The sequence below is a fragment of the Eucalyptus grandis genome, chromosome 7 (genome assembly GCF_016545825.1).
Source record: "Eucalyptus grandis isolate ANBG69807.140 chromosome 7, ASM1654582v1, whole genome shotgun sequence".
Lineage (NCBI taxonomy): Eukaryota > Viridiplantae > Streptophyta > Magnoliopsida > Myrtales > Myrtaceae > Eucalyptus > Eucalyptus grandis.
Window position 1 is genome coordinate 27,707,744 of NC_052618.1, and position 26,798 is coordinate 27,734,541.

The 26,798-nt window shown below is 42.2% G+C and overlaps 5 protein-coding genes and 2 pseudogenes across 8 annotated transcripts; 3 read left to right on the forward strand and 4 right to left on the reverse strand.

Moving 5' to 3' along the window:
* The first annotated feature begins 1,665 nt into the window (after nt 1-1,665).
* Nucleotides 1,666-3,081, forward strand: LOC104425985 (2-hydroxy-palmitic acid dioxygenase mpo1). The gene is made up of 4 exons (XM_010038877.3): nt 1,666-2,272; nt 2,370-2,432; nt 2,514-2,579; nt 2,674-3,081. The coding sequence occupies exons 1-4, from the start codon at nt 1,913-1,915 to the stop codon at nt 2,791-2,793; spliced, it is 609 nt and encodes a 202-aa protein (XP_010037179.1). The 5' UTR covers nt 1,666-1,912; the 3' UTR covers nt 2,794-3,081.
* A 1,017-nt stretch (nt 3,082-4,098) lies between these two features.
* On the forward strand, nt 4,099-7,748 carry LOC104425987 (ribulose-phosphate 3-epimerase, chloroplastic). Its single transcript, XM_039316855.1, has 11 exons — nt 4,099-4,127; nt 4,187-4,333; nt 4,839-4,953; nt 5,176-5,316; nt 5,406-5,519; nt 5,685-5,763; nt 6,261-6,370; nt 6,480-6,536; nt 6,859-6,928; nt 7,041-7,144; nt 7,402-7,748. The coding sequence occupies exons 2-10, from the start codon at nt 4,209-4,211 to the stop codon at nt 7,088-7,090; spliced, it is 861 nt and encodes a 286-aa protein (XP_039172789.1). The 5' UTR covers nt 4,099-4,127; nt 4,187-4,208; the 3' UTR covers nt 7,091-7,144; nt 7,402-7,748.
* Nucleotides 7,641-11,182, reverse strand: LOC104425986 (NEP1-interacting protein-like 2). 3 transcript variants are annotated; one of them, XM_010038880.3, is made up of 5 exons: nt 10,572-11,182; nt 9,866-10,044; nt 9,354-9,437; nt 8,588-8,746; nt 7,641-7,771 (listed from the first exon to the last, which is right to left on the reverse strand). In XM_010038880.3, exons 1-5 carry the CDS (start codon nt 10,783-10,785, stop codon nt 7,757-7,759), a joined length of 651 nt encoding a protein of 216 aa, XP_010037182.2. In that variant the 5' UTR covers nt 10,786-11,182; the 3' UTR covers nt 7,641-7,756. The 3 variants fall into 3 exon arrangements, with proteins under 3 accessions (XP_010037182.2, XP_010037180.2, XP_010037181.2); XM_010038878.3 differs by lacking the exon at nt 7,641-7,771 and adding an exon at nt 7,837-8,496 and having other exon boundaries at nt 10,572-11,169; XM_010038879.3 differs by lacking the exons at nt 7,641-7,771; nt 9,354-9,437 and adding an exon at nt 7,837-8,496 and having other exon boundaries at nt 10,572-11,171.
* Nucleotides 11,183-12,248: 1,066 nt separating this feature from the next.
* LOC104425988 lies at nt 12,249-13,852 on the reverse strand. Its single transcript, XM_010038883.3, has 2 exons — nt 12,998-13,852; nt 12,249-12,728 (listed from the first exon to the last, which is right to left on the reverse strand). Exons 1-2 carry the CDS (start codon nt 13,556-13,558, stop codon nt 12,639-12,641), a joined length of 651 nt encoding a protein of 216 aa, XP_010037185.2. The 5' UTR covers nt 13,559-13,852; the 3' UTR covers nt 12,249-12,638.
* Nucleotides 13,853-17,134: 3,282 nt separating this feature from the next.
* On the forward strand, nt 17,135-18,661 carry LOC120296363. Its single transcript, XM_039318258.1, has one exon. The coding sequence runs from the start codon at nt 17,222-17,224 to the stop codon at nt 18,227-18,229; it is 1,008 nt and encodes a 335-aa protein (XP_039174192.1). The 5' UTR covers nt 17,135-17,221; the 3' UTR covers nt 18,230-18,661.
* Nucleotides 18,662-20,117: 1,456 nt separating this feature from the next.
* Nucleotides 20,118-22,220, reverse strand: LOC120296390 (annotated as a pseudogene). The gene is made up of 5 exons (XR_005553337.1): nt 21,992-22,220; nt 21,001-21,123; nt 20,853-20,909; nt 20,691-20,765; nt 20,118-20,471 (listed from the first exon to the last, which is right to left on the reverse strand). The product of XR_005553337.1 is annotated as a eukaryotic translation initiation factor 5A-2-like (transcript).
* Nucleotides 22,221-22,840: 620 nt separating this feature from the next.
* On the reverse strand, nt 22,841-24,507 carry LOC120295432 (annotated as a pseudogene).
* Nucleotides 24,508-26,798: the final 2,291 nt, after the last annotated feature.

Sequence of the window (26,798 nt, forward strand, 5' to 3'; positions counted from 1 at the left end):
ACATCTTTGGTAACTTCCACATGCGCACTAAACAGTTTCTTATTACGAGTCGATTTCTTGCATTTCTATGGGCGATGTGCCCCTCACAAAAGATGATAAATACAGTTGGATGTTCTTGGGGTCAACAACATCAAATTAAACAAAGATGTTGGTAGCAGGTGGCTGCTGGGTATAACACAGAATATAAAGAGAAGGGGGTAAAAACCAAAAGACAAAGATCAAGCACCAGATAATTTTACTTTTTTATTTTTAAATCCATTATTTTTTGGGGTAACCTTGTTGGAAGGTTCTTGGCCAGCTCATTTCCTGCAATATTCTTCCATCTGGTTGTGCAGCTCTACTCTATTCCCGTTCACACTGCTTTATTACGCAACTTTGCGGGGAGCAAATCAACCGCACCAAGTCCAGATTTGAATTTTGCTTCGTCCAAGGCATGACGCCAGTCGCCAAATTGTCCTGCATGATGTCTGAAGCTGCGTTGCCCACCGCGACGACCACGTAGTGGGGAGCGCAAACCCACGTCACCTGACCACGTTGATTCGCCTTCCCAATGGAAAAAAAAGGGGTACTGCAAAAATCATTTCTTTAAGGGATAAACAGTAATTTTCGCAGCAGGGTCTTCGAAATTTGGAAGAGCAAGAGGGCAACATTGACTGTAAATAGCCCGAGTTTTACTCAGTCAAGAAAATGATGCTTTGCTTCGTTTATCACCATTCTCTAGGGTATAATCATTGACCCCGAAGTCCAAGTCTACGCAGCTAAAGTGGGAGAAAACGATGAAGCTCGTGATGTAAGCTTAAGCGAGAAGAAACTAGAAGTAGTTGGAATAATCAACGTGCAGGTCGTACCATTCCCGGGTGCCGACCATTATTCAAAACTCTCACCACGCATTTTTCCCATAAATAAATAGCCAATCCGAACACAGGTCGCAGGTTTGACCCTTTGACCACACTTATGGCTAACGGTACTTGATTTGACGGAAGCAGGTGCATGGAAAGAAAGCGGGCCTTGCACGGACGGAGCAGATCTTACAGCTAACTCCAGATCGACAGTCCAGCGTGAACGAAAGGAGGAGATGTACATAAACAGCGACAGCCATTTACTGAGTTTATTAGAATAAACCAATCTAATATCAAGAACGTGCGGGACTAGAAAAAGCGAAAAATTCCAATACGGTTTCCTTTTCGTGATCTGATGTAGAACAGCATTTAAATGCCTTTATGAAATATTGAAGCCGATCCCACAAGTCAAAGAGGATTGAGCAATTTTCAAAATTACAAATGGATTGTAATATTTGGTTTACGCGTTTCTTTTTGATTTTCGAGATGTCATAAATTTCATATTCGTTTTATAAATTTTCTAGTTGTGTTTTGATAATTTTTCCTTTTATCAATATCTTTTCATTAATTTTGGTATTCGATTTCAATTATTTGGTTATCTTCTAGATGTCAACCTCTCTATAAATAGGCGCCTAGGATATTATAGCCATGGAAGGAGGCTGTTAAAAAATTTCTAAAAATTTGGTCATGATCTGAGCCGTGGAAGGAGGCTGTTAATAAATTTCTAAAAATTTGGTGATGATCTGAGCCGTGGACGGAGGCTGTTAAAGAATTTCTAAAGCGACCAGTAGATGGTCCCTATAAAAAGCGGCCAGCCTCGGCAAAGCTTTTTCATCTTCGAATCTGCGGTTGCTTTGGTCTCTGGTTTTGCATGCAGTCCACCGCCTGTCCTCTGCCTTCCCCTTTCGCTTTCTAACGCGGCGCATACGCCCACGCACGCCCGCACTTTCTCCCCTTCTTTTTATCACCAACTTTCACGCACCCGCGATCATCAATCTCTCCTCCAAAAGACGGTAGAACGAGAAGAAGAAGAAGAAGAAGAAGAAGAAACAGAGAAGAAGAGGGTTGCTTCCATGGGGATCAAGGGCATGATCGATCTCGAGAAGCACTACTCGTTCTACGGGGCGTACCACCGCCACCGGGTGAACGTCCTGATGCACACCCTCTTCGTGTGGCCGCTCTTCTTCTCCTTCCTCGTCCTCTTTTACTTCACCCCTCCCATCTTCAGCCTCTTCCTCAGCCTCCTCCCCGAGAACTTGTTGACCAGCCACGGCCTGGTCCTCAACTTCGGCTTCCTCCTCGCCCTCATCTACGCCGTCACCTACGTGTGCCTGGACTGGAAAGCCGGGTCTCTGGCCGCTCTGCTCTGCTTCGCCTTTTGGGTCGGAGCCAGCCTGCTCGCGCAGCAGCTCGGCTTCTCTCTGGCATGGAAGGTCCGTGACTCTTCTTTTTTTCTCCTCCTTGCTCTGCTTGCTTGCTTGCTCGATACCTTGTGGTCAATACTCAGGGAAAACTCCATCTTGAGTGCAGTTCTTTCTGGCATCCCAAGTGATATGCTGGGCCGGTCAGTCCATAGGCCACGGAGTGTTTGAGGTGAGTCGGTATACTTAGCAGTATCTCCCTTCCTATTCATCGTCTGCAAAATCACGGACGTCTCATCGAATCGGTCTGCAGAAACGGGCCCCCTCGAGCAACATGGCGCAAGCATTCGTGATGGCTCCTTACTTCGTCCTGCTCGAGGCAAGTTTCTCTCGCTCTTCTTCTTTGAACGCAACCATCGATCTCCTTAAGTTCACAGCTCTCAGAGGGTGTTCTACGAAAATTCGACTTGCAGGTTCTGCAGACGATCTGTGGGTACGAGCCGTATCCGGGGTTCAACCGAAGCGTGGAGCTGAAGATAGAGGCCGAGATGAAGCAGTGGCAGAGCAAGGCACCAAGCAAGAAGGACGCTTAGCCGACAAGGATCAGATCGGCTCCTCCGTCGGAGCTCGAGTCAACGCTAGTCCTTTAAAGATCGTGTTTTTAATAAGGTTTGGTTTGTATTGAGCAGAGGTTGACTGAGAGTCTTTTTGTCTTTTGATTAAAGATGAGATGGAGTAGTTGAATCGGCACGTCAAGCCTCATTTCTGGAATTACGCCATCCCATGACTTTTCTATCGTTTCATCGTTAGGTTGTGACGCAGCAAACAGAGTAAATGCTATAAATATATCGACTGTTGTGTATGGTCTTTGCTTTCCGACATTTATATTTTTGATTATGAGTCAGCAACCTTCTCACGCCAACCATAAGGGTCAATGCCTTCGTCTATCAATAGTAAATAAGGGGAGTAAATTAATTGCACAAAATCAAGAAGATCAAGACTCGGGGCGATGGGAGTTGTTGGATCTACATCTTCGTTCTCGACGACTAGAGTAGTATAGGTAGATAGATTGACAAATGGGATTGCAAAGTATCTTGTGCCTTTTCTCTATAATTTGCAAATATTGTGCACTACAGTGAGTATAAGTGTAACTACTGACATGTATTTATAAGGTAATAACAAAAGCTAAAATGTTATATTGATCGAATGAAAAATCGGTTGAGAGCTTACACCTAAAAAATACAAGATCTCACCTTGGATATCACTTTGATAGCTCTTTGGGAGGACTGTTACTCTTAGAAGATGGTTAACTGTATAAATCAAGAAAATCAAGGCGAGAGGCTTCCAATGGAAATTGTTGGGTCTACATTTTTGTCCCACAAGAGTAACATGGGGTAGATTGATAAGTGAGATTTTAAAGTAACTCGAGTCTTTTTTATGTGATTTATGAATTTTGTGCAGAAGCGACCATTGACATGTATATAAAAGGTAGTAGCCAAAGTTGAAATGCACTTGAATTGAGGATAAAACGGCTCAAAGCTTACACTTTTAAAGTACAAGGTCTCATATTGTCTTTTACGATAATTCAGAAGGCCTGTTGCGCTTGTGTAGCAGTAGTAGTAATAATAATAATAATAATAATAATATTGACAATGGTGTGCAGAACAAAATACTATTTTTGTTGGATATTCCGAAGATCCAAGAACCTTTTCATGGGCAAGAAATTGACTTCCGAAGTCAGCAAGACCGCCTAGGCCAACCGGTTCAGATAAAGCAAACGACCACCAATCATTTTGACACGTGTCGAGGACATAAGATCTTCGCAAAATTCCTTTGGACGTGTTTTTTACTTTCTTCTGCCACTTCTCTTCCCTTCCCCCTGAATGATCGGTGCAGAAGCGGGAGAGAGAGAGAGAGAGAGAGAGAGGTCGAAACTTTCTCCAACGACCCGACCGTTGAAGCATTTAATTCGTGGACCATCTACAGAGAGAGAGAGAGAGAGAGAGAGATGTCAATGTCATCTTCTTCGCTGTGTTCTTCGACGACGGTTCAGGCTCGGACCAGCGTCAATGGTGGGGGCCTTAAGCTTCAAAGTCCATCTCTTTATCAGCCCAGTTCACTCACCTTCACAAGGTACCGTGCTGTTCTCTCGAGTCTCAACCATCAGAATATAAAAGATTCATCCTTTCTAGGCAGAATCAAGAATCAAGATCCTTGTATAATTTGCCTAGTGGATCTATTCTTGGCTTTAGCTTTCTAAGGACTGTTCAAGACTCGTTCTTTTCAAGCCGAAACCTCAAAATTACGCTAACTTTCTTCACATTCCGGTAAAATTTTGATGATAATTTGCGATTGCTTTGGCTCTGTTTCTTTCTGATAACCAAGGGTATGGGATTTTGACCAATTTCGCAATATGGTAACAGAGATTGGCACCTATGTCGATGTTGTTTATGTGCCAACGCGACTATCATTTTCTTTCTGGAATTTGATTTAACATTGTCGCTGAAATGGACCCATAGATATGTATGCGATTTCCACGTTCTTGGAGTTTCAGGTTTTAAAGGTCGTGTGCTTTTGGGGGCTTCATTCATGCTTTTTCATTCGGCTGATGTCTTTTGCCACTTTCTGTTGTGTGTAGGAGAAGGATCAAAACTGTCGTAAGGGCGACTGCACGAGTAGATAAATTCTCGAAAAGCGACATCATTGTCTCTCCATCGATCCTCTCAGCAAATTTCGCTAAACTAGGAGAACAGGTTCTCCTTTTATCTTGAGTTCTTATGGCAGACGCTTCCATTACTGAGTTATAGCAATAGACCACTGCATATGAGTGAAGATAGCATGATAAATTTTCCTATTTTGGCGGCTAAAATGTTATCTTTCTGACATCTTTTAGGACTAGGAAATTGCTTTGACGTACTGAGATTGTGTGATTCAATCTCTTCATGTGATGCTGTTTGGACCCGTGTATTGTCTAGGTAAAAGCAGTGGATGTGGCGGGCTGTGACTGGATCCATGTCGATGTCATGGATGGTCGTTTTGTTCCGAATATCACCATTGGACCTCTTGTAGTAGATGCCTTGCGCCCCGTGACAGATCTTCCTCTAGATGTGCATTTGGTATCCTCCCTAATTGTGTTTGGGAACTTTTCCAAAATTGAAACGAAAAAGGGAACAGGAAGTGAACGCTAAGAAGATCATCATTGCAGATGATCGTGGAACCTGAACAGCGAGTACCAGATTTCATCAAGGCTGGAGCGGACATAGTCAGTGTCCATTGTGAGCAATCAGCCACCATACATTTGCATCGCACACTCAATCAAGTGAGAACTTCATCTTATCATGTTTAGCACATGTCGTGCAGATGGAAATTGAACTGATTAAAAGAAAAATCACGCTTTGAGTAATCTGCATAAATGGTATCCATAAAATTCTTTGGCGCTCTCTAGCCTCAATCTCCTCTCTGAGCTCCGTTTTTAATAATTCAGACAAAAAGTCTAGGCGCGAAAGCTGGAGTTGTTCTAAACCCTGCCACGCCATTAAGCGCTGTGGAGCCTGTCCTTGATGGTGAGTTCGCCGTTTACATTTTCTCTTTCTTTATGGTTCCTTTTGCCTTGATATCTGGAGGTGAAAATTCAGAATGGCTGCTTTGTCTCGGGAGATCGTGATTATCAGTTTTTGATGCGTGTCCAGATTCTTTCTTCACTTTTGTGATAACCAAACAGAAGTTGCCTAGTCAACATGAGAAGCCTGGTATTAAGAAAATTCTAGTTATTAAAAGTGTTGATTGCTAAAGACCCCCGGATAATATGAGATGCTGCATAAAGTCAAATCGACAATTTAGGCATCATTCAATGTGACAGATTCATTTGGAAGATATAATGGTCGTGTTTCATATGGTAATTTTGCGTCAAAGGACTTATGTGTACACGATGGTGCCTTGAGACTACACATTACTTTCTAGTATGTTCACATTCAAGAGGATGACAATGACAGAAACATTGAACTCTTGCTGGAAGATTGAAATGTCTTAACTTGATGGGGCACATCTCTCTGTGAAACAGTCGTTGACCTAGTCTTGATCATGTCGGTGAACCCTGGCTTTGGTGGGCAGAGTTTTATTGAGAGCCAAGTCAAGAAAATCTCCGACTTGAGGAGACTCTGCTTAGAGAAGGTATTGCACACCGTCACAGTTCTTTTTGCGAGCTCTATTATTTACTGATTGTCATTTAATTGGGATGTGCTGCCAAGTTGATGATGGACTGACCTGTGCTCTCTAACAGGGCGTCAATCCCTGGATCGAAGTAGATGGTGGTGTTGGCCCATCAAATGCGTATAAGGTGCTCCTATTGAACTTCCGATCCTTTTCCTAATGTGTTATATCGAGTTTTCATTCGAATACTCCCTGCCAAGGGCCACTGCCTGAAACATTTTAAGGATAACCAAAAGTTGTAATGTGATTAGTTTAAACCCATCACAGAAGATTCCCTAGATAGGGAGTGTTTGATAAAGGAAAGTAGTCAGGTTAGTAGAATAGTATCTTAAACTCAAACCGAGCGTCTCTTCATCTTATATGTGAGAATGATTTTACAGGCTGCCTCTTTCTTGTTTCCCCTTGAATAAATTTTGCAAACTCAGTATATCTGCTCTCTTGGCTGCTAGGTTATTGAAGCAGGAGCTAATGCTATCGTTGCTGGTTCAGCTGTCTTTGGAGCTAAAGATTATGCTGAAGGTCGGAAACCTCGGACCTCTTCCTCAATCTTAAGTTTTGTGTGTCCATTTGCCTGCGTTTTTTGCTTCATCTACTTCGACTAATCTGATCGCTTGAAATGAATCTCTTACAGCTATTAGAGGGATCAAAACCAGCAAGAGGCCTGTAGCTGTTGCCGTCTGAATAGACATTCTTGAGATCTAAAGCAGATTATGGAACCTGAGCATTTTAGCTAGTGTATGCTACATTCCATGTCATCTATTTACCCACTACTCTTATGATGATTGATCTCTGAGACTGTTTAACATCGGTATCTTCTGAGAGAAAGCACTTCATATATGATTGCCTGGGATTCGCTTTCTTTCATTGACATAACTAAATGAACGTTTTCAATCTCCTATCTGTTTGGTTTCCCCATCTCAATCTGCTATGGTCATGCGCAGCTCAGGATTTCAATGCAATATACCTTACATTGATCTTTACTGATTTTGCAGGAACACAGCAGATATTTAGCAGCTAATGTGCAGCTTGTAACATCAGTTCATCAATCAAATATAAGTCATATTGCTGGACTTGCTGTGGACAAGAAGTAGCTCAAGCCAAGTCAAACACCAGATAATATCTTCTGTTGTGGTTCATTACGACAATAGGGATAATGCGTATCCCCTGTTGAACGTCATACTAAAAAGAATTTCAGTTTCTCTGTCTCATTTCTTCTCTTCCGTTATCAGAATTTGTGGTATGAAAGTTCTATGAGGGAATAGTTGTATTCCTGGCCTTGTTACTGATTCTGTTGCCAAATTGCCAACAAAGCATGGAATAATAATGTTGTGCAACTGTATCTTGAATTTAGTTAAGTGTTCCCTACACCACAAAAATACAGTAGCATTATATACTTCTGCAAAATTCTGAGAAGCTACACATTGGCATAGCTAGTAAAATCCCTCGTTAATCATATCAAGGATCATCACTATAATACCGATTTTTTTAATGCACAATTGCCATGTAATCCAGCCATTGCAACAAACATTAAAGCATAACACTTTCATTACAAATATGGTTCCAGCTTTGCGACTGATCTCCTCAGGCTAACTAGAGAGCTAAAGATTCTTGACGTATTACTATCTACAAAGCAGTTTGAAAAAAACTCCTGCAAAAGTAGGAAGCCTACAGAACACGTCCTTGTGACTTCTCTAGTCTCTACAAAGAGAAGAGGGATATACAGATGTTACTCTAGAAATGTAATATCTTCCATAGACATTTGATCCATTATGCAAGAACTGCCATGATGGAGCAGCCACATCACAGGACCAAAGGGCAGTGCTGCATGAAAACCACCAGTTTTACCACAGCAAAGGCCTCAAGCCTCCACAAGTGCCTCGATTAAAGCACACTAAGCAGGTAGGTGTTAAAGTTTTGTCATCCGATCCAAATTACATCCTCTGTGAGATGCGAGGAGCTTTACAGTTAACATTCTGTCTGCAAACAGGGCATGAACCACACCTAACAAGCCACTTGTCAACACATGTCAAGTGAAACATGTGGTGGCAACGGGGTAAGCTCCTTACAGTTTCTCCAACTTCAATATTCTATGGTAGGACACGAGCAATAACTGCGCATTAAATAGTGACCATGCGAGCAATAATCAACTTTAACATATATATCATATGAGAAACTAACCTGCAAACATATTGCACAGCAAATGCTTTGCATTGTCTTCATGTCTTCCATGATGACCTGAGACGGCAGTCTCTTCAGAGCATCTTGTGACAATCCTCTGAATACTAACTCATCATATACATCACGAATTTCAATGAAGCTCCTACTATCACCATCCACCTGCTCACTCCAACAAAACAAGTTCGCGGATTTAATCTCCACCATATGCATTAGTTAAGCCCCAAGCTCCCCAAACATCAGTGGGAATAAGGCACTTTTATCATAAGAGCTTTCATCTAAGGATGGAACGAGGTCGCAAAATCTTAACTGCAACTTTTATAGCCTAAACAATAGATGCTAAAATCACTTAACAATGCGAAACAACTATTGCAAATCCTTTCTTCCAACATTATGAGATGGCAAACAAACGGTATGTTGTTTTCTTATGAAGTGTTCTCAATAAACCTAATTATCTCAATAAATATTCCAATAACTTAGCCATGATTATTACATCAGAATTACTGCCCATCGTTCCTAATAACTGTTGCTATGCAGCTGCAACTTAAGAGAGGTTTTGCCTGCAAAGATGAATCATTTTTAAAATTTATTAGGAAGGTTTACCTGAAATTTACTTGTACAACTGACCCCAGCTAGAAAAGTTTAAACATAAAAAAGAAAAAAAATACAAGCCATTCGATTATGTAGGCATGTGTCCATATGTCGAGATTATTCAGATGCATATAAAATGCAGCAATTTTTGCTACACAGTGGAAAAGAGAGGGAAGACCTGCCAATGGTAAGGAGTTAACATTGCTGGTTCAAACTGATCCTCTACAAACCTCCCACGGAGTAGCTCCTCTATGAAGTCAGCCTGGACTCAAAAGGTAGTGCAGTTGATCTAACTAGTTATGCAAGAGAATGCTACCTACCAAAAGACTTAATTAATGCATCTTTCAGCTCTAGAGAGAGTAGGGAAAAAGACGTTCATCATGAAGAGTATGATCTTTCAAAAACAAAGCAGTTTTTGCAGCATGCATGCTAAGCTTCAAGAGAAGATAATCACTGTTGCACATCTTAATTGACTGCTGATCTTTCTTTGGACACACAATTATATTCCCAATGTACTAAGTTAAACATAATGAAGTACCAAGATGACTAGAACAGCACGCTAGTGACCAAAGAATGCGGGCTATGTAACCCAAGAAAAAAAAAAACGGATAGGAATCCAACTATGACTGGGGAAAATTTACAAAGCACGACCAGAGAGATTTGATAAGGATGCTGATTTTATCAACTAACCATAGACGATGTGCCGCGTACACCTGTTTGCTCTTGATACCAATAGGCACGGGATGCTTCCAAAGCTTCCAATGACAATACTGCTCCAGCAATGGCTCCTAATATAGCTCCTCGTATGAGACCGCGATTAGATGCTCGACCAGCTAAAGCACCCGCAATTGCTCCCATGAAAGCTCCACCTGAAAGTGGAATACAAGCATGTCAAGCCATCATCAAAGTTTTCTTCCTTACCCCCTTCCTATCACAAGATTCAGGGTTGAAGTCATTCGAGAGACACAGAGGACATGCTGGCCCTTAAAAGTTTTCCCGACAGAGATGTGCTAATAGTTGAAAGGCGGAAAGCTCGAGCAGTTTCAGTTCTAGCAACATCGTGACGATCAAGGGCATGGTAATCAAAGATTCAAAGTACCTCAGAAAAAGAACCCAAAGCTGCGGCGATGAACAACTCTAGAGAAGACATCATGAGCTCAATTTGAACCAAAAACTGCATCACGCAAAGTTTTTCGCTTCGTAAACAAGCAGTACTTTAGTCCAGCAAACACTACACCCAGCCTGCCTCACTCCGTTCCAACACAGACCATCCACGACGAGACCAGGACCGTATTCTACAATCCCTCACGAAGGAACTCGACTAAATACCCAATTCAAATGATACATACTCACCAGACAACTAAATTAAAGAAAAGAAACCATTTTTTTTTCTTACTCAGAGCGAAGAGCCCAACGAAAGCGCCAAACATCGCGGCGATAGCCAACCGGAGCACATGCCGGAAACCCCAGGCCCGTCCGAACACTCTCTCCACGGCGGGCCAGCCGTGCGGCCGCCCCAGCGACGGCGGGGAGCCGCCGCAGAAGCTGCAAGAAGTCGCCGCCGGGCCTGCTCGGTAGCGGGAACAGGTGCAGCGATAGGCCATCTCCATAGAATCAAGACGAGCTCAGGAAAATTGAAAGAGGACCCAGATAAAAAAAAAAAAAAAATGATCTTTAGCACAGGGGATCGCCAAAGTTCAGAAATTTAGGCCCCCATCCTGTCGTGGGAACTGGATTGATGGGTTCAGGCCAAGCACCGCCAGAGGTTGAGACCAGCTCTTTGATGAGCAGAGAGAGAGAGAGAGAGAGAGAGGCAGAGAACGAGTAGAAATAACAGGTGTCGGCCAGTAAAAGATACGAAGAAGGGAAGACAAGATCGGTTGAGGAGAGAGGAAACAGCGGTGAATTTACAGGATTCTGGCGAAATCCCGTTGATCACTCGTCGAGTCTACGGACCAAATTAGAGATGCAGACATCTATGTTGAGATTCACAGGGATTTTGTTAAAAAAAAAAACAAAAAAAAAAAACAGACGTACCCATCAAGCCTGCAAGATTTAATATGTACGTTTACTCGATGCTTACAAGATCGTTAATTTCTAATTAAATAAGGCCGACACCGGTTGACAGCTCCATTGCCGGACACACCATTAATTCGAGCCTCGTTTTAGTAGGGACATGAATTCATAAACCCACTCGTGAGTTCATTGAGGTCCTAAGGATTAAATGAGGAACTACTTTGTTCAGCAATAAATAGGGAGTCCTTAAATATAGATGACCCAGCCGATCAGGGCATGGCTCTCTCTTTGATCAGACCTACCATTTCTTATGGAAGAAGCAAAACGAATGTGACTTCTTCTTTCTTGACACATGGTTTTCTTCCACATTTTTGCATTGCAAGGTGATATGATTTATTGCAATTTAGAGTAAATCAATGGACCAAATTAGAGATACAACATCTTTGTTGAGATTAACAGGGATTTCGTTAAAAAGAAAAACAGACGTACCCATCAAGCCGGCAAGATCTAATACGTGACTTTTTAACCCATACGTGTACTCAATGCTTACAAGATCGTTAATTTCTAATTAAATCAGGCTAACACCGGTTGATCATCTCCTTTGCCGGACACACCATTAATTCGAGCCTGGTTTTAGTATGAATTCTCACTTTTTCATGAATTCAATAAACCCACTCGTGGGTTCATTTAGGTCAAAAGGATTAAATGAGGAACTACCTTTTTCAACAATAGACAGGGAGTCCTTAAATACAGATGACCCAATCGGTCGGGGCGTGACTCCCTCTTTGATCAGACCTACCGTTTCTCATGGAAGAAGCAAAACGTATGTGACTTCTTCTTTCTTGCCACATGGTTTTCTTCCACATTTTTGCATTGCAAGGTAGAGGAAACTCGTGTTGATTCTTCAAAAGAACCTTTTCAAGCCACATGCCTTGCGCAGCACGAACCCAAAACAAAAAAGAAAGAAAGGATCAACAACAGCAGCAGCAGTCAGTACAAGAAGAAACAACAAAAATGAGTCAATACAAGTAGAACTCGGGCGACATTCACTGACTGCACAACGATACTTGATCTAGGATATAATCCCATTAGGCTAATCGAAATATTAAGCCTCACAAGGATAAATTCAGCAGAAAGATGGACCTCAAACTGAGACAAAGTACAAGAGGATATGGTCAGACCAACCCAAGCACGTGTACACCAGCAAGGCTCCAAAGACTAGACAACTTATCCAGGGCCTAAATCCGTGATCCCTTCTAGATGTTCTTCTAAACCTCTGGTGTCACAATCTTGTAGAGGGAAGCATTACTGCAATCATCATCCAGTTCAGAGGGCTTTGAGGCGAGAAGCATCTAAATCTAGCAAGTTTGGCCTTGCTCGAGACAAAAGAATGTCGATAATAAAAGCTGCATACTCCACAATGTCGTCCATAAGTCCCAATTCTTACTCATCCGGGCAATTTGGAAATCAAAGCTTTGTGCCGCGACAGCAGCACCTCATTCATCTGAGCAATTTGATGCAGGAGACGGGCGATTTTCTGCAAATGAGAGTTCAATGAGAGTCAAATCCAATATCCCAAATATCATAACACAATAAAATGGCAAGGACTGAATCCATCAACCTATGCACTCAAGTTGTTCCACACAACATAATTATGCCTTGGGGAAGGAATAGAATTTGGGCGATCCAAAGGAAAACAGATCACAATTCGACGCTTGGCCCACGCTGATCCGATCCATACCAGCCTTTGTAGCCATATTCTCTAATGGGAATTTCAACAAACACTTCACGTGTAATCAAACTAACCTCGTCTCGCTCTTTAATCACGCGCATCAAACCATCCACTCTCTCTCTGTGTCTCATCCGCAGCAAGCGGAATCGCGTGTATACCCACCACAGCACCGCCGCCGCCGAAGCAACAGACAACCAAAACAGCCCTCCCCTCGCAGAGCTACGGCCAAAGAAGGAGCTTACAGCAGCAAAAGCCTTCGACCCCAAAACTCTAAACCCGAATTCCAGCAAGCCCGTGTGTCGACCCGGTTCGCTGACCTGGACCGCGGAACCCGACGGCCGCGGTTCATCTTGGAGCTCCTCATCCACATCGGACGACGAAAATGAAGACGAACACGAAGAAGAAGAGGAAGAAGCGGACGGCGACGAAGTGAAAAATTGCGACGGGGAGGAGAGCGAATCGAGGGGCGAAGCCAAAACCGGAGACGGGCCTCCCTCTCCTCCGCAGGGCCCGGAGGGGACGTGCAGATTTTCATGGTCGCTCGGAGGGAACACGCTCAAGCTTCCGTATTTGCCACCGTCGCGGCCGCCCCCGCCCCCGGCGGCGGCGGCGGCGGAGTCTCGGATGACGACCATCGACCATTCCCCGGAACGACCCGCCGCCGGAGCCCCCGCCGCGGCGGCTCCGGCGGACCCCGTTCGGTCCCACCATCTCTCGCCGAACCGACCGGGCGATGACTCCACCGGAAGACCGCGCTGTGGGATCGAGAAAAGGGGCGGAGAAATCCTGCTCGCGATGATGGAGGAAAGCTTCGTGCCGAGATCGACAGCGCGATCGCGAGATGTGGGAAAGCTTCGAGAGAAGACGACGGAGTCAGAGCAGCCAGGCAAGCGCGCCACCCGAACCGGCCGCCGGCGTTTCCGTGTAAATGAGACGACCACCCATCGTCCACGAGGCTCGGGCCCAAGATTGGCTGCCAGAATGAACCGATCCGAAATCGGGCCTTTTGGATGTTGGGCTTTCTAAATGGGCATAGGCCCATAAAAAGTGGCCCAATTACATGGTCTGCTACATTGGGGGCTACTAAACGAGGAGCCCAAGACCAAGCCCAAGCCCAATTGGAATGTCTTTGCCTTTCATTTGGGGGATGCAATCGCTTTAGTCCTAATAAATTGTGCAATTCGGCCTTTTTCCTCCGATTCATGGGGGAAGACTCCCATTTTGACTTGAATTTTGTATTTTGGACAGCCAATCGATAGGCTCTTCTTCTTACTTTTTCCATAAGGAAGGGGGCTTGTTCCACTTGAATTTTATTTCATTCTGAGCAGCCAATCGATGCTCTTCTTGCTTTTTTTCATAAGGGAGGGGTGGGCTTGTTTGACTTGAATTTCATTTCATTTTGGCTGCCCAACACTTTCGAGAAAGAAATATTTCAAATTGAAACAGCCAATCGATAGACTCTTCATGCTTTTTCCATAAGGAGGGGGGGCCTTGTTTGGATTTATTTCAATTTGACTGCCCACGACTTTCGAGAAAGAAATATTTTCCTGGGCAAGCAATTTTAGTAAATATAATTTCATCCCAAAATGAAAGAGCTGAAGCGTCGATTGTATCGTGACAACGCACGTTCTAACTAATATTCATTGATGAAGGCAACCCACCAACTGAAAAGCATCAAATCCAATCATTTGAGATTTTTTGCCTTTTTATTAGTGTGGCGTGGGCTTTTCTTAAATTAGCACGTGTTTTCATGATTAATTAAGCAACTTAATTTAATGGTTCAAAGTCGAAAAACTAATCAAGTCATATAAACACTTAGGGTCTGTTTGTTTCTTAAAAAATGAATAATTTGAAAAATATTTTCCTATAAATAATTACTATATATTATTTACAAAAATGAATAAATGAAATTTTTCACCTTTCACAGAAATGTTTAGATATATATTGTTGTCGATATTAAAAATATTTTCCATTAACTAATTATTTTAAGCAATACAAGTGATTATTTTTTGAAAATTATTTTTCAAATCATTTATTCTCCGTGAAATAAACGAAACCTTATATTTTGATCTTCTTCTCTTTTTATTTTTCAGATGTCTTCACTTATCTTATAAATATCCACATTCACAACAGATGCATAAAATAGTAATTATGTTTATCTCACACATGTTTTCATAAAATTCTGTACCTAATTTATCCCACGATGATTTTCTTTAAAAAATTAATTTAAAATCTTGAAATACATTTGTCCACAAATGCACAAAGTAGTAATTTACACAATATGTTGCGGTTTGTAGTTGCTTCCTTGGAATGTCTTTGCTTTTTTCTTTCCTGATTTGGCCGTCACAGCAAAAGCTTTTGTCTTAGTAAATGGTGTACCTTGACCTTTTCCTCCAATTAACAAGGAAGGATTTCTTATCTTGAATTGAAATTTCTATTTTGAAAACAAGGAGTATGCTAGACTTGAATTTTGTTTTAGTCGAATTTAATCTCAGACTGCCCCTAACTTTTAAAGATATAAAATTTTGTTGTTTCACCGTGAACTGAACTTGAATTATCTAAAAGTGAAGAAAACATAGATTCAAAATAATAATCAAAACATAACAACGTAAACCATTTAAATTTTTTTGTTACCTGGTGTCACTACTCAAGCAGACAGAAATACAACTTGCTCAATTTCTTCTTCTTCTTCTTCTTCTTTGTGTGTGTGTGTGTGTTTTTAGGTTCGACCTTTTTGAAGTTAGAAGGTCACCAAATCTAGATGCATTGATGGGTTAGTTAACCTGTGAAAAGAATACCAATTGACCACCATTGGAAGCAAACGTGGCTATCCATTCTATTCCTTCCTACCCACAAAAATCAAAAGGAAATAACAATAATAGAAAAAAGACATCATCGGTTTTTGCAAACTGGAAACGCCACGTCATAAATACCAGTTGGGTCAACAATTCTTGTATTCCTTCTTGTTAACCCATCTATTTTCCTACCAAAAGCATCGTTACAAACCAAGCAGTTCTCCCCCACTTTTCTTCATTTTCTATTACTGTTATTATTATAATAACTATTATTGTTTTTTTTTCCCTATTTTGCTGTATCATCACAATGCTTGATTGAAGAAGAAGCAAACCGACATCAGATGCGTCTACAATCTACGCTATTCTTATTCACGTATCCATCCATTCCTATTCCCTTTTTTATCTTTTATTATTCTTGAAGGCTAAGGATCCATCACTGCCCACAAGGAGCTCTGCAAAAATAGTTTTGAGCCATGGACCCTCCCACCCACTTTTGCATTAGCGTGCCCATCAAATCACCATCACCTTAAAAGGAAGGCCATTCCGTTTTCTTTTGAATTGCAAATTGCTCCATAAACCAAATATTATTGCTTATTGCCAGGTCCCACTTTTTAAATGATACTCATCTAAACTTTCCCTAATCGATAATTTGCGTTGCGGTATAAACGTTGCCTTCCTGCTCTTAAGCGCTTGTTTTCATGATAAGAATGACAAGATGGTCCAATTAAAAAATGAGAAATGACAAGATGGTTCAATTAAAAAAATGAGGATGAAATGAAAATTCAGGCTTCCCTCGTGTCTTGCTGTCTGCTAAACACGAGAATGGTGTGTACAAGCAACGTTGTAAAGAGAAGATGAAAGGGCTTGACCTTGGAGAGAAAAAAAGAAGAAATGCCCCACAAGAAATGACCTCTAGAAAAGTACTTCGAAAGGGAAAGCCATGTTCATTTGACACCACCTCCAGCTCAAGAGTTGGGTATACCCAGGACCCGACCCAATGGAAGAAAAAAAGCTCAATCTCAATGCCAACCCCATATCAGATTTTTTTCTTTTTTTTTTTTTTTTTTTGGCAACTTATAAAATGGATTTTGGAGAGTAGATCCCAAAGACAGAAACCTTAATGAGTCCAAGGAAGTCACCTTGTTAATCACAATTCCTCGCCACCACCACCACACACACCCCCCCAACTTCTTTTAACTCTTGCGGATTTCGTTAGTTTTCAGTTGTTGGCCTATCTATTCCTCCAATGCACCAACCTTCCTGATCACCCACCATTAACACATACTACACAACCACACAGAGAACCACATCAGAGAGAGAGAGAGAGGCAAAGATTTACTTGAAAAGAGGGGGAAGCATCAAGAGCCTTGCAGGGCTCTCTCTCTCTCTCTCTCTCTCTCTCTCTCTCTCTCTCTTTTTCACGAATTGAAACGCACAACGCCCACCCATTTCGTGCCTTCGTCCTAACTCTCCTCCCTGGAAGAGGCACCAGGAAGAACGCCAATGGCCTCCACAAGGAAGATCCTGAGAAGATCGATCCACACTTTCCTTCAAAACTACCACTACTTCACCTCGACGTCCGCGCTGCTCGTGCTGCCCTTCTCGGTCTCCATCCTCCTCTCGCAAGCCCTCGTTCCCGCCTCGTCATCTCTCGTCCTGGCGATACACTCCCGCCTACGAGACCTCTTCGACGCGGCCGGGTTCCCGCCTTCGTCTGAATTCTTCGCCCTGCTCAACTTCAAGCTCTCCCAAACGCTGTCCTCTTCGGTCCTCGCCCTCCCCTTCGCCCTCTCCTTCCTCCTCATCGCCAAGTCCTCCGTGATTCTGTCCCTCGCCGGGACGAAGCCATCCGTCCCGTCCTCGCTCTCCTCATTCCTATCGATTTATAGGCCACTCCTCGCCACTTACATCTGCAACTTGCTTGTGATCCTCTCCGCCAACTCAACCGCCTTCTTCCTCCTCTTCTTCGCATTCAACTGCCTTGGGGGACCTCAGCCCGGTTCCTCGAATTACGACCTCCTGCTCTCGGCAACCGGCGCAGTTGTCTACTCCATCATCTTAGCGCATGCTCTGGTGATATGCAACTTGGCACTAGTCTTATCAGGTATGGAGAGAACTGGCGGATTCGTTGCGATTCTAAAGGCATGCGCCTTGATCAGGGGATCAACTTCAACTGCTCTTTCCCTGGCGGTGCCCGTGAATTTGGCCCTGGCCGGCACAGAAGCATTGTTTCAATTCCGGGTCATGAGGGCTTACAGCATGAAGAACGGGCCAGTATTTCCAGTGGCCATGGAAGGGTGGCTCATCGCCTATTTGTATTCAATACTCATCGTTCTCGACACAATCCTCACCTGCATTTTCTTCAAAAGCTGTAAGAACAGTTCCATCATCCGTGGCAGCGAAGATCAACGCTACTTCCGGATTGAATTCGGTGATTACGACGACAACATTAGAACTCCCGAGAACCTGAAGAGTTCAGAGTCAGGACAGATACTGAAGTTGGAGTTTTGAGGGGCCGGAGAGGGATTGTCCTTCTTGCTTGTACATTTCCGCCGACATGCGATATACGTAAAGCAGAAGAATAAAAAAATAGGGCTTCGGAGACTTGCTTTTTTTCGTTGCTAGAATAGAGAACTCAGGCAAACAGTCAGGATCATCAAAACATAAAAAGATCCAACTCGTGCCTTGTATGGGAAGCTTAGAGGTTAAACAAAGAGAGATCCCACAAGTGGAGGAGCCAGCAAAAAGCAGGAGACTCTTTTACAACATCTCGCGTTTATTTCACCTACGTCGACATGGCTATTACCTTGGAGAAATAGGCTTGCTACTTCTCAGGAATGTGTCTTGAGTTTTTGCTCTTGCTGGGTTTGTAATTGAGTGAACATCAAGGAGCACTTTGATTAACAATTGACCAAAATCATAAATGCACAGAGAATTTTTCAATCTTTTGGGTTGAGACTTGCTCCGTGCTATTGACAAGACAACAAACCTGAAAGGCGTGGCTACTGGCTATATTAAGAACCATAGTTATGGGAGTAGTTGTTATGCAAGCTCCACTCAACCACCAATCTTGCTCCGGAGAAAAAGAAAAAAAAAAAAAAAAAAAAAAGCACCACCCTAAAATCAAGCAATTTTCAAGGATCATATCCATAGGATTATGAGAAATCCTCAAACCAAGTAAAGTAAATCCACACAGAAGTTTTGAAGGAGAATCAAATGAAGTCAAATCAAATATATCCGCATAGACGTTTCAAATGAGAATCAGATCAAATCAGATGTATCTTCACATACGTTTCAAACGAAAAATGGAATCCAATCAAAGCCAAACTTTCTAAGTTTGCAATCTGAAGCAAATTCTCCAATGTAGATTTTAACCCTCCAGTTGTATTTCAGAGAAGCTCTAAGATACTAATCTGTTTTCCAGAGTAAACCATCATTTCTAAACCTAAATGTGTTTCCGTGGAAAAGAAAATCGCAGTAAGCATATACAGTGGGCGAAATGCTTATGGAATGTTACTCGTTAAAAGACATGCAGAGCAAGATCAGTGAATTTCCTTGTAAATGATGATAGAGCGCGACATGAAAACCGGCCACTGTTCAAAACCGGCATTTAGCGACAGCTCAAGTAGATCATTCCAGCCAAAACGAACAACACGATATAAACAAGAAAGACACGCAATGGCCACGGGAAAATCGATTTTTGTGCTGGATGAGAAACATTGTTCACTTAATTGTATCATATAATTAAGAAACACATGCATACCTACCGTTAGAATATTCTCCGTCTCCTACCTCCCTTGTAGTTGTGACTGAGGTGTCGAGTTTGATCGTGACCAACAGAATTTCCTGAGGTTGCATATAAGCACAAAGCAGGCAATAAAAGGGCAACTTTTCTTTTCAGCGAATAATTGATAAGAAAGGTTTAACCTGGAATATGATAACATCGTGAAAGAAATCAGTCCCATAGTCCCCACAGGCAAACTTTTCCCTCTCGCATTATTATCAGGTCGCACCCCATACATTGGCTAATCGATGATTTATAATTTCGTTATCTTTTTAAACAGTTTCTTGACTAGAGAAAAAGCCAGAATTGGGCCCATATGGATCCACTAATTCAGGCCTCCGGCTTTCTGCAGTGTAGATTATAGAACTAGAAAGACATTCAATTGCCAATTGTACTTTGGTAAGAATACAGAGGATGAAATACGTTGCCTTCGTACGCATGACAAGTAATTCTTAGTATCTAAATGCTTTTTTGGGTAGCGCCCAGAAAGAACAGTAAAGCTTAACCCAGCTACATAGGCAGCGCACTTTAAAGAACCTTGGGAAATAACAATCTCTAGCTCTAAATGAGTAAAGCGGTCGAAAAGAACCAAAAAAATAGATGAAAGCGCAACAATTAACAAAAAAGTTCGATTCAACTCTTTGGCAGATTCGCCCATCTTGTTACAGATGGTCATCAGCTGAATAGTAACCCGACACCATGCATTCCAAAGCAAAGTATCTCAAATCTAGTACAGGTCTCACCTCAAATACACTTCCACAACCAGAACCCAAAAGAATATAGCACCTTAACATGGAATCTATAACATCTTTGGCAAAATTCGCTAGAGAATCGATAAATTAAAGTACGAAGAGCACCATGCTGTTATTACTTTGGGCCAATGTCCTTAAGAGCACAGATCTGTTCTTCTCCCATGGAAGACATCACAGACACCACCAGATCCTTTCCATCAGCAAAACCATCCTTAATCTGCAATCACCAGTAGAATGACCTGAGATCAGCACAGACTTTCCGTTGCAAAGGAACAAGCAAACAAAGATGTAGATGATAATTCCCCATTGCTAAGATAACACAGATCAGTAGGGAGAATATATCATTTTGCATTTAACACAGTGTTTGCACCACTCACTCCTATCTAGCTAAAACTAATGAAGAAACTTAGATTGGGCAGTCTGCCAAATAACTAACCTGAGACAGCAAATTATCATCAGTTGGGAGCCTCAGGTCATCCTTGGTGTTCCCATTTTCAGTTAGCAGACTCACCTGAAGAAAGTAATCTAGTCAACGCCTCTTGCAAAATCAAAGCAAAACAAAATAATAAAGGTAGGGGGAAACCAAGGTAGCTCATACAAATCCATCCTCAGAGATGTCAATAAGCTGGTAGTCAGTACGATTGACATGGGGAACCTGCAAGATGCAAAAAGCCATGAGCCCCCCCTCTAAAGAAAAGTAGCAAAACAACCAAGTTACCCGATAGAGGGAATGTTTAGAAACATACATCGCAGTTGTGGGATGAGGGGACAATATCTTCGAGCTTTTTTCCATTGAAAATATCAATTGCAACAAAGTGGCACTTGGCGTGACCGTGCTTCCCAGTCTTAGAAGTGGAGACTTCAACGACCTTCAAGGGAAGAAATTAGTTTCACCCCAGAAACCAATACATGCAGCCGAAAATCTACCGTAAATCAAAGTGTAAGAACGTAGCGGAAAAGTACTCCCAAGAGATCTCAAAGAGCATTGTTTCGTGCTCATATCAACTATATATTATCACTAAACATTGACAAAATCCACTAGCAACAGACGAAATGTCGACACAAGAAGAGAGAACTAGTCACAAAAACAACGAACATTCTCCATAATTTAACACCCCAGCAACATGGTTCTAATTGAATATTACCCATTCACTGAAATGAGCACCATCAGATGAGCAACAATCAGACTGGAGATGAAAGAATTTCTTCCGAAATCATACAGTAGATCAAAGAGAAAAGGAACACAAGAGGGACAGCAGAGTTACCAACAACAAGAGTCCCGAACACAGAGGACACAACACCGTCAGTGCGATCGCGCGAATATCAAACAAATTGAGACGCCGATTAGCACGAATCCCGAACAGAAGCTCGCACCAGTAAGCGACTCACGGCTAAGATCGACCAACAGCACCCAACCAGTACGGACAGATCCATTTCCCTCGAATTTCAGGCACAACGCATACGCATATTCATTGACCCGGCGTCAATTTCAGGCCACCATAATTTATTTTTAAAAAAAACTGGCCCACCGCTTCAAGAGAAAGCACCGTCGCATCTCAAGAACCAGCGCAGAAATCAAACGACAGTCAACTAGCGAGGATAAAGAAACCCAACAGATCTCGATCGGAATCACCAGCCACGCATTTGAACAACCTATCGGAAGTCACAACTCGCACGAAGCGGAAAAATCTCCCGATCTCGCGGGACCACAGATCCGCATCGCGGCGCGATGATTACCTTGCAGGGGCGCCCCTTGATGACGATGTACCCGCTCTTGCGGATCGTGCCGGCCTGCTGGGGAAACGTCTTGAGGCTCCGGCGTCGCCCTTGGCCTCGAAGTGGTGCTCCTCGTCCGACATGGCGGCGGCGGCGGCGGCGGGTCGGGTCGCTCTCGGGCGCGTCTAGGGCGGTGCCGGCGCGTGGTTCGCGGAGCCCCGAGAGGATGGCGAGAGAGAGAGAGAGAGAGAGAGAGGAGGGGAGTCGACGGGAGAGGGGCATTTATATGTATGCGTCGAAATCGTACGGCTCTCGAGGCTGATCGGGGCGCTAGGGTTTCGTCCCGGGCGGAATTAGTGGGGCCCCATCGGTCCTTGGCCGTCGGATCGGGTCCCGAAAGTCGTGATCGGATGAGGATGGATATAAGCGGGCGCTTGGCGTCTTCGGGACGCTACGATTTGGTCTCGTGCTTATCGAGAATCGAATTCGACTACAGAACTTGATAAGCATATCTCACCTAGAGAATGGTATGACTCCAAGGTCCACACGGGCCAAATATCCACTAATTTTAAAGTCGTTCTTTAATTTTGATTTAATATGTAATATAATTACTGAATTTTTAATTTATTTAATATGATCCATGGACTTTTAGTAACATATTTATATCTCTAGTCATAACTAGTGATTAAATTAAATATGTATAAAAAGTTCATAAACTAAATTGAAGATGTATCAAACCAGACTAAATTGGACATATTAAAAATGCAAGGATCATATTGAATATTAGGTTAAAATTCAGGAACTACAATGAATAAATTAAAATTTTAAAAATTGTATTAAACAAATTAAAAATCAAAAATCACATTGCACTTTGAATTAAAGTTTAAAATTCATTTGTATCATTTTCTCAATTTTCAATTCGTACGTCTTAAATGACAAATTCTGTAATTTGTACAACAAAGATGAATTCACCAAAATTGATAATAGATCTATTATGCTCGCCATTTTATGGTGCAATTCGACTAGGAAAATTTCAAAACTCATCGACACGAATGGCGTCGCGGGCCATTTCGTACGCGTCCCTAGGCCTCGGCTTCTTGACGCCGGCCGTGAGCCAGATCTTGTCGGACTTGTGGCTCTCGACGGCCACGCTGGTGACCTTCACCCACACCAGGACCTTGGTCTTCATGCCTTCAATCCCGGCGAGCTTCCCCTGGAGAGCGTCCCTTTGACACGGTTCGCGTACCTCACCACGGACCCGTCCTTGAAGCTGGCTTCGCAGGCGGAGGGCAAGTAGACGACGAGCTTCGAACTGGACGCATCGAGCTCGTAGCACGTGACGTTCCGAGGGAAGAGGCCTGCGGGGAGGTTGTGCTCCCGGAGGAGATCGGGCAGCAGTTTCGGCGGCTTGCCTGATCGAGGAACAAGCAAAGGCATCAGCAAAGGGAACGGCAGATGCAGGGCTTCTTGAAACTCTCTTGTTGGATTCAAGAAACGGTCGTATGATATCTGTCAAGGACTAAGAGTTGCAACCAAAATTGATCTGGGTGGAATTCAAGACTCATCAATGCCGCAGATGCAATAAAATTACAGCAGCATGATGCACTCGACCTGACCCAGTTGTCGTCACTGTTCTATTGTAATAGCCAAAGCGAAAACAGTTCAGTACCTTTCAGCTTGTTGATGACCCACTTCGCCTTCTCCTCGACCGTGCCCGATATAGACTGCAAACACGCGCGCATTCATGAGAAAGAGTGTCAGGAGATGAATATGCCGGGCAATGCAAGAAGCGTGTTTCTCGGGATCGAATAACCATCTGTCTATGCCTAGAAATGTATCAACATTTTTCGCTTATGATTGTCCAGTTACTCTTTGGACCGCCCTCTTTGCGACTGATACAAGAAGAGAGTATTCTCGAGTAGACACTGAGAAATCAGACGAGTGCTCGACAGCCAAAGCTAGCCATCTGCAGGGAGAGGCAAGACACAAGACAAAGCATATGCGGACCGGGAGAGATCCTAAAGGCACCTCAACATGAGACCAGCAGTACGCAGGGAGGTAACATAAAACGTCGGATCTATAATGACTTAAGGGAGCTGCATTAGTTTGCAATTCATGCGCATCGACGACCCTATTATGCAATGATACCACAAATAACAAAAAGGACCATCGAACAACCTTAATGAACAAGGAAGCTTGTTGCTAAGTCATTACCAAGACGCACACAACTTCCATCTGCTTAGAAACCATTGCAGACATTGACATTACCGGTTCATAGGACAACAAAATTCATGAAATCAGACCGATGCAGATGCCATTGAAAGGGGAAATTTTTCGAATAATTGCGTATGTGACCGTACTGAAAGGTCGTCGGCGATGTTGGAGAACTCTCGCTTGGCTTTCTTGGCTATCCAAAAGGTCCCAACCTTTGTCATGGCTTTCTCCATTTCCTCTGTCTTCACTCCCTGTGACAGGACCTAAGAAGAAAAAGAAGAAGAAAGAAGCTCTCAGGCCAAAACCCCACCTTTGAAAAATCTCTGTCTCCCTTTAATGCGCCACCAAATGACATTTCAACCACTTGCCATTATCAAATAAAAATGAGAGCCCCACTAATTTCCATTTGATTAATGCTCATATGATGACCCAAAATGCATGCAAGAGTTCAAATTATTATTTGGATAAAAAATTCTGATGGGTCGAGAAAGCATTGCCAATTCAAATATATTTCAATTCATGTCGCTTGTATAAGATCTCGACACATATTTCTTTACTACTCGTAAATATAACTGCATATTTCAATAAGGCCAACAGCACATGTCAACATATAATGCATTCGAAACGAATCGAGACTCCATGGTAAAAAATAGAGCACATATGCATCATTCAAATGTTACCTCACTTTGCTCACATAATCATTAGCTTAAGTAATCTTGAGAGGCACGCTTGATATTTAATGGACATACTTGTTCTTTTTCTTTGCCCCAGCGTGTCACAAAGCTTGGACTTTGTCTCCCGAGTAGGTAAAGGGTCCGTTATGCCCATTAATTGCAAAATTGGGTCCAAGTGTTGTGAGAGGTTTTAGGCTTTACGTACAATTTAAGACAGTAAAGACAGCTACAACACACCTAAAACTTCCAACACTTTTCATCTTTTACACAAAAATTAGAAAAGAAAATCTTTTGGGTGACTCTAAAATTTTACGTTTAAATAATTTTAGGTTGGTGAATTGGATATAAAATTTCATTCGATTAACCAATTATTCTATAGTAGGTGTGAGACTTTATGATAGTTTTAATAGCACTGGTGTAAAAAAGGACCAAAAATAAAACCCAAAATTGAATCGAAGGCCCACATTTCTTTCTTCAATGATGAAAAAGTCATTGCAACACAGGATCATTTTATCATCCTCAAAGAATAAGACCAAGAAAGGTTTTCTCTAAAAGGTGTGAAGAGTTAAAACTCAATATCATTCTAAACCTTAAAAGGCGTCATCAAAGGTTTAAATCCCAGCATATATTATTTTCTTAGCTTGCGGCAAGTGTACGACTCTGCTAAGACGGTATGGGCATAACCCGATATAAGTAGTCATATAGTTTGAAAGATAGAAGACACCTAATGTTAGCAAAAAGCAAATATGGTGGAAGCACATATTTGCTTCCTTCCTTTGCATTTCTCTTTTGGACCAGAGCCAGACTCGATCAACTGAGTGTTTTATTGGGCCTCAATATTAAAGCCCATCTCCTCGGTCGGCTTGAAATTCCTCGTTGAGTTTTCGAATTAAACTCCAAATTAGCCATGCTATCAGTTAAGATTAATGTTTTATCTTCTCTTAGAAAAAAAAGAAAAAGAAACCCTTGTCACGAAAAGTCGTAATCTGTCTCTCCATATGAGTATCGGCTCATTATCAAGAGAGAGAGAGAGAGTCCTTTTAAGTTATTCAAAATAACTATGAGATGCACGTGAGAATTGTAAAGATTGAGGAAGCAAAATGATAGTGAATAAAATGTGATAAAATATTTTATTACACCATTATCACACATCGTTTTGTAAGTTGTCCTAAAAGTGTAATTAACTTCTAAAACTCATAAAAAGTACAATCAACAAATCATAAAACTTGTCAAATTGGTGCAATCAAGTTTTTGTTAACTCCGTCCAATCTAGCTGATGGAAAATGTTGACATGATTTTTTTAAAAATATTTTATCTCTCCTATGTGGCAATAACGTGGCTAAAATGATGTTGTCTTGATCCAAATCTCATTTTTAATACAAATTTTATTTAAATTAAATTTGAAAATAAGAAAAGGTTTGAGAACCAGATGGCCACATTTGTCCTTGTTGCTACTGCCCCACCATTGCCACACCAGCAACAGCTAGCAAGGGTGGGGGATGGCTGGAGGGGGTTGCAAGGCCCTCCTCGGATAGGGGGAGGTCCGCTACTGGTAGCTAAACCCCACTAATGGTGGTGCTCGACTAGATCTGGGCACATACTTAAAATAACTTACTTTAAAGCAATGTTTACATATTAACCAATTTTTGTTTGTATAGGTATGTATTCAGAGCTTGATTCATATTTGATGAACTCAAACTGTGTAACCAATTTTTGTTTGTATAGGCACGTGTTCAGAGCTTGATTCATATTTGATGAACTTAAACCGTGTAATATGTGCTTAGACTTCATGACATTATACTTCACTTGCATTAACTCGGTTCGCATGATATTTTTTTTTTTTTTAATGCTTATTCGAAAACTATCTGCTCTTCACTTTCAGAAAAAAAGAAAGAAGAGGAAAACAAAGGAAAATAATTTGCTGGAAAGCTCACACTTGA

Bases quoted from the DNA above. Each gene is read 5' to 3' on its own strand.
- LOC104425985 (XM_010038877.3), top strand. From the start codon at position 1,913: ATGGGGATCAAGGGCATGATCGATCTCGAGAAGCACTACTCGTTCTAC. The intron at 2,433-2,513 runs GTGAGTCGGTAT...ATCGGTCTGCAG, and splicing joins TAGGCCACGGAGTGTTTGAG to AAACGGGCCCCCTCGAGCAA. The intron at 2,580-2,673 runs GCAAGTTTCTCT...TTCGACTTGCAG, and splicing joins CTTACTTCGTCCTGCTCGAG to GTTCTGCAGACGATCTGTGG.
- LOC104425987 (XM_039316855.1), top strand. From the start codon at position 4,209: ATGTCAATGTCATCTTCTTCGCTGTGTTCTTCGACGACGGTTCAGGCT. The intron at 4,954-5,175 runs GTTCTCCTTTTA...TGTATTGTCTAG, and splicing joins TCGCTAAACTAGGAGAACAG to GTAAAAGCAGTGGATGTGGC. The intron at 6,371-6,479 runs GTATTGCACACC...GCTCTCTAACAG, and splicing joins GGAGACTCTGCTTAGAGAAG to GGCGTCAATCCCTGGATCGA.
- LOC120296363 (XM_039318258.1), top strand. From the start codon at position 17,222: ATGGCCTCCACAAGGAAGATCCTGAGAAGATCGATCCACACTTTCCTT.
- LOC104425988 (XM_010038883.3), bottom strand. From the start codon at position 13,558: ATGGTCGTCATCCGAGACTCCGCCGCCGCCGCCGCCGGGGGCGGGGGC. The intron at 12,729-12,997 runs GTTAGTTTGATT...TCTCATTTGCAG, and splicing joins TGATTAAAGAGCGAGACGAG to AAAATCGCCCGTCTCCTGCA.
- LOC104425986 (XM_010038878.3), bottom strand. From the start codon at position 10,785: ATGGAGATGGCCTATCGCTGCACCTGTTCCCGCTACCGAGCAGGCCCG. The intron at 10,045-10,571 runs GTAAGAAAAAAA...TTCCACTTTCAG, and splicing joins CGTTGGGCTCTTCGCTCTGA to GTGGAGCTTTCATGGGAGCA. The intron at 9,438-9,865 runs GTTAGTTGATAA...TTTTGAGTCCAG, and splicing joins TACGCGGCACATCGTCTATG to GCTGACTTCATAGAGGAGCT.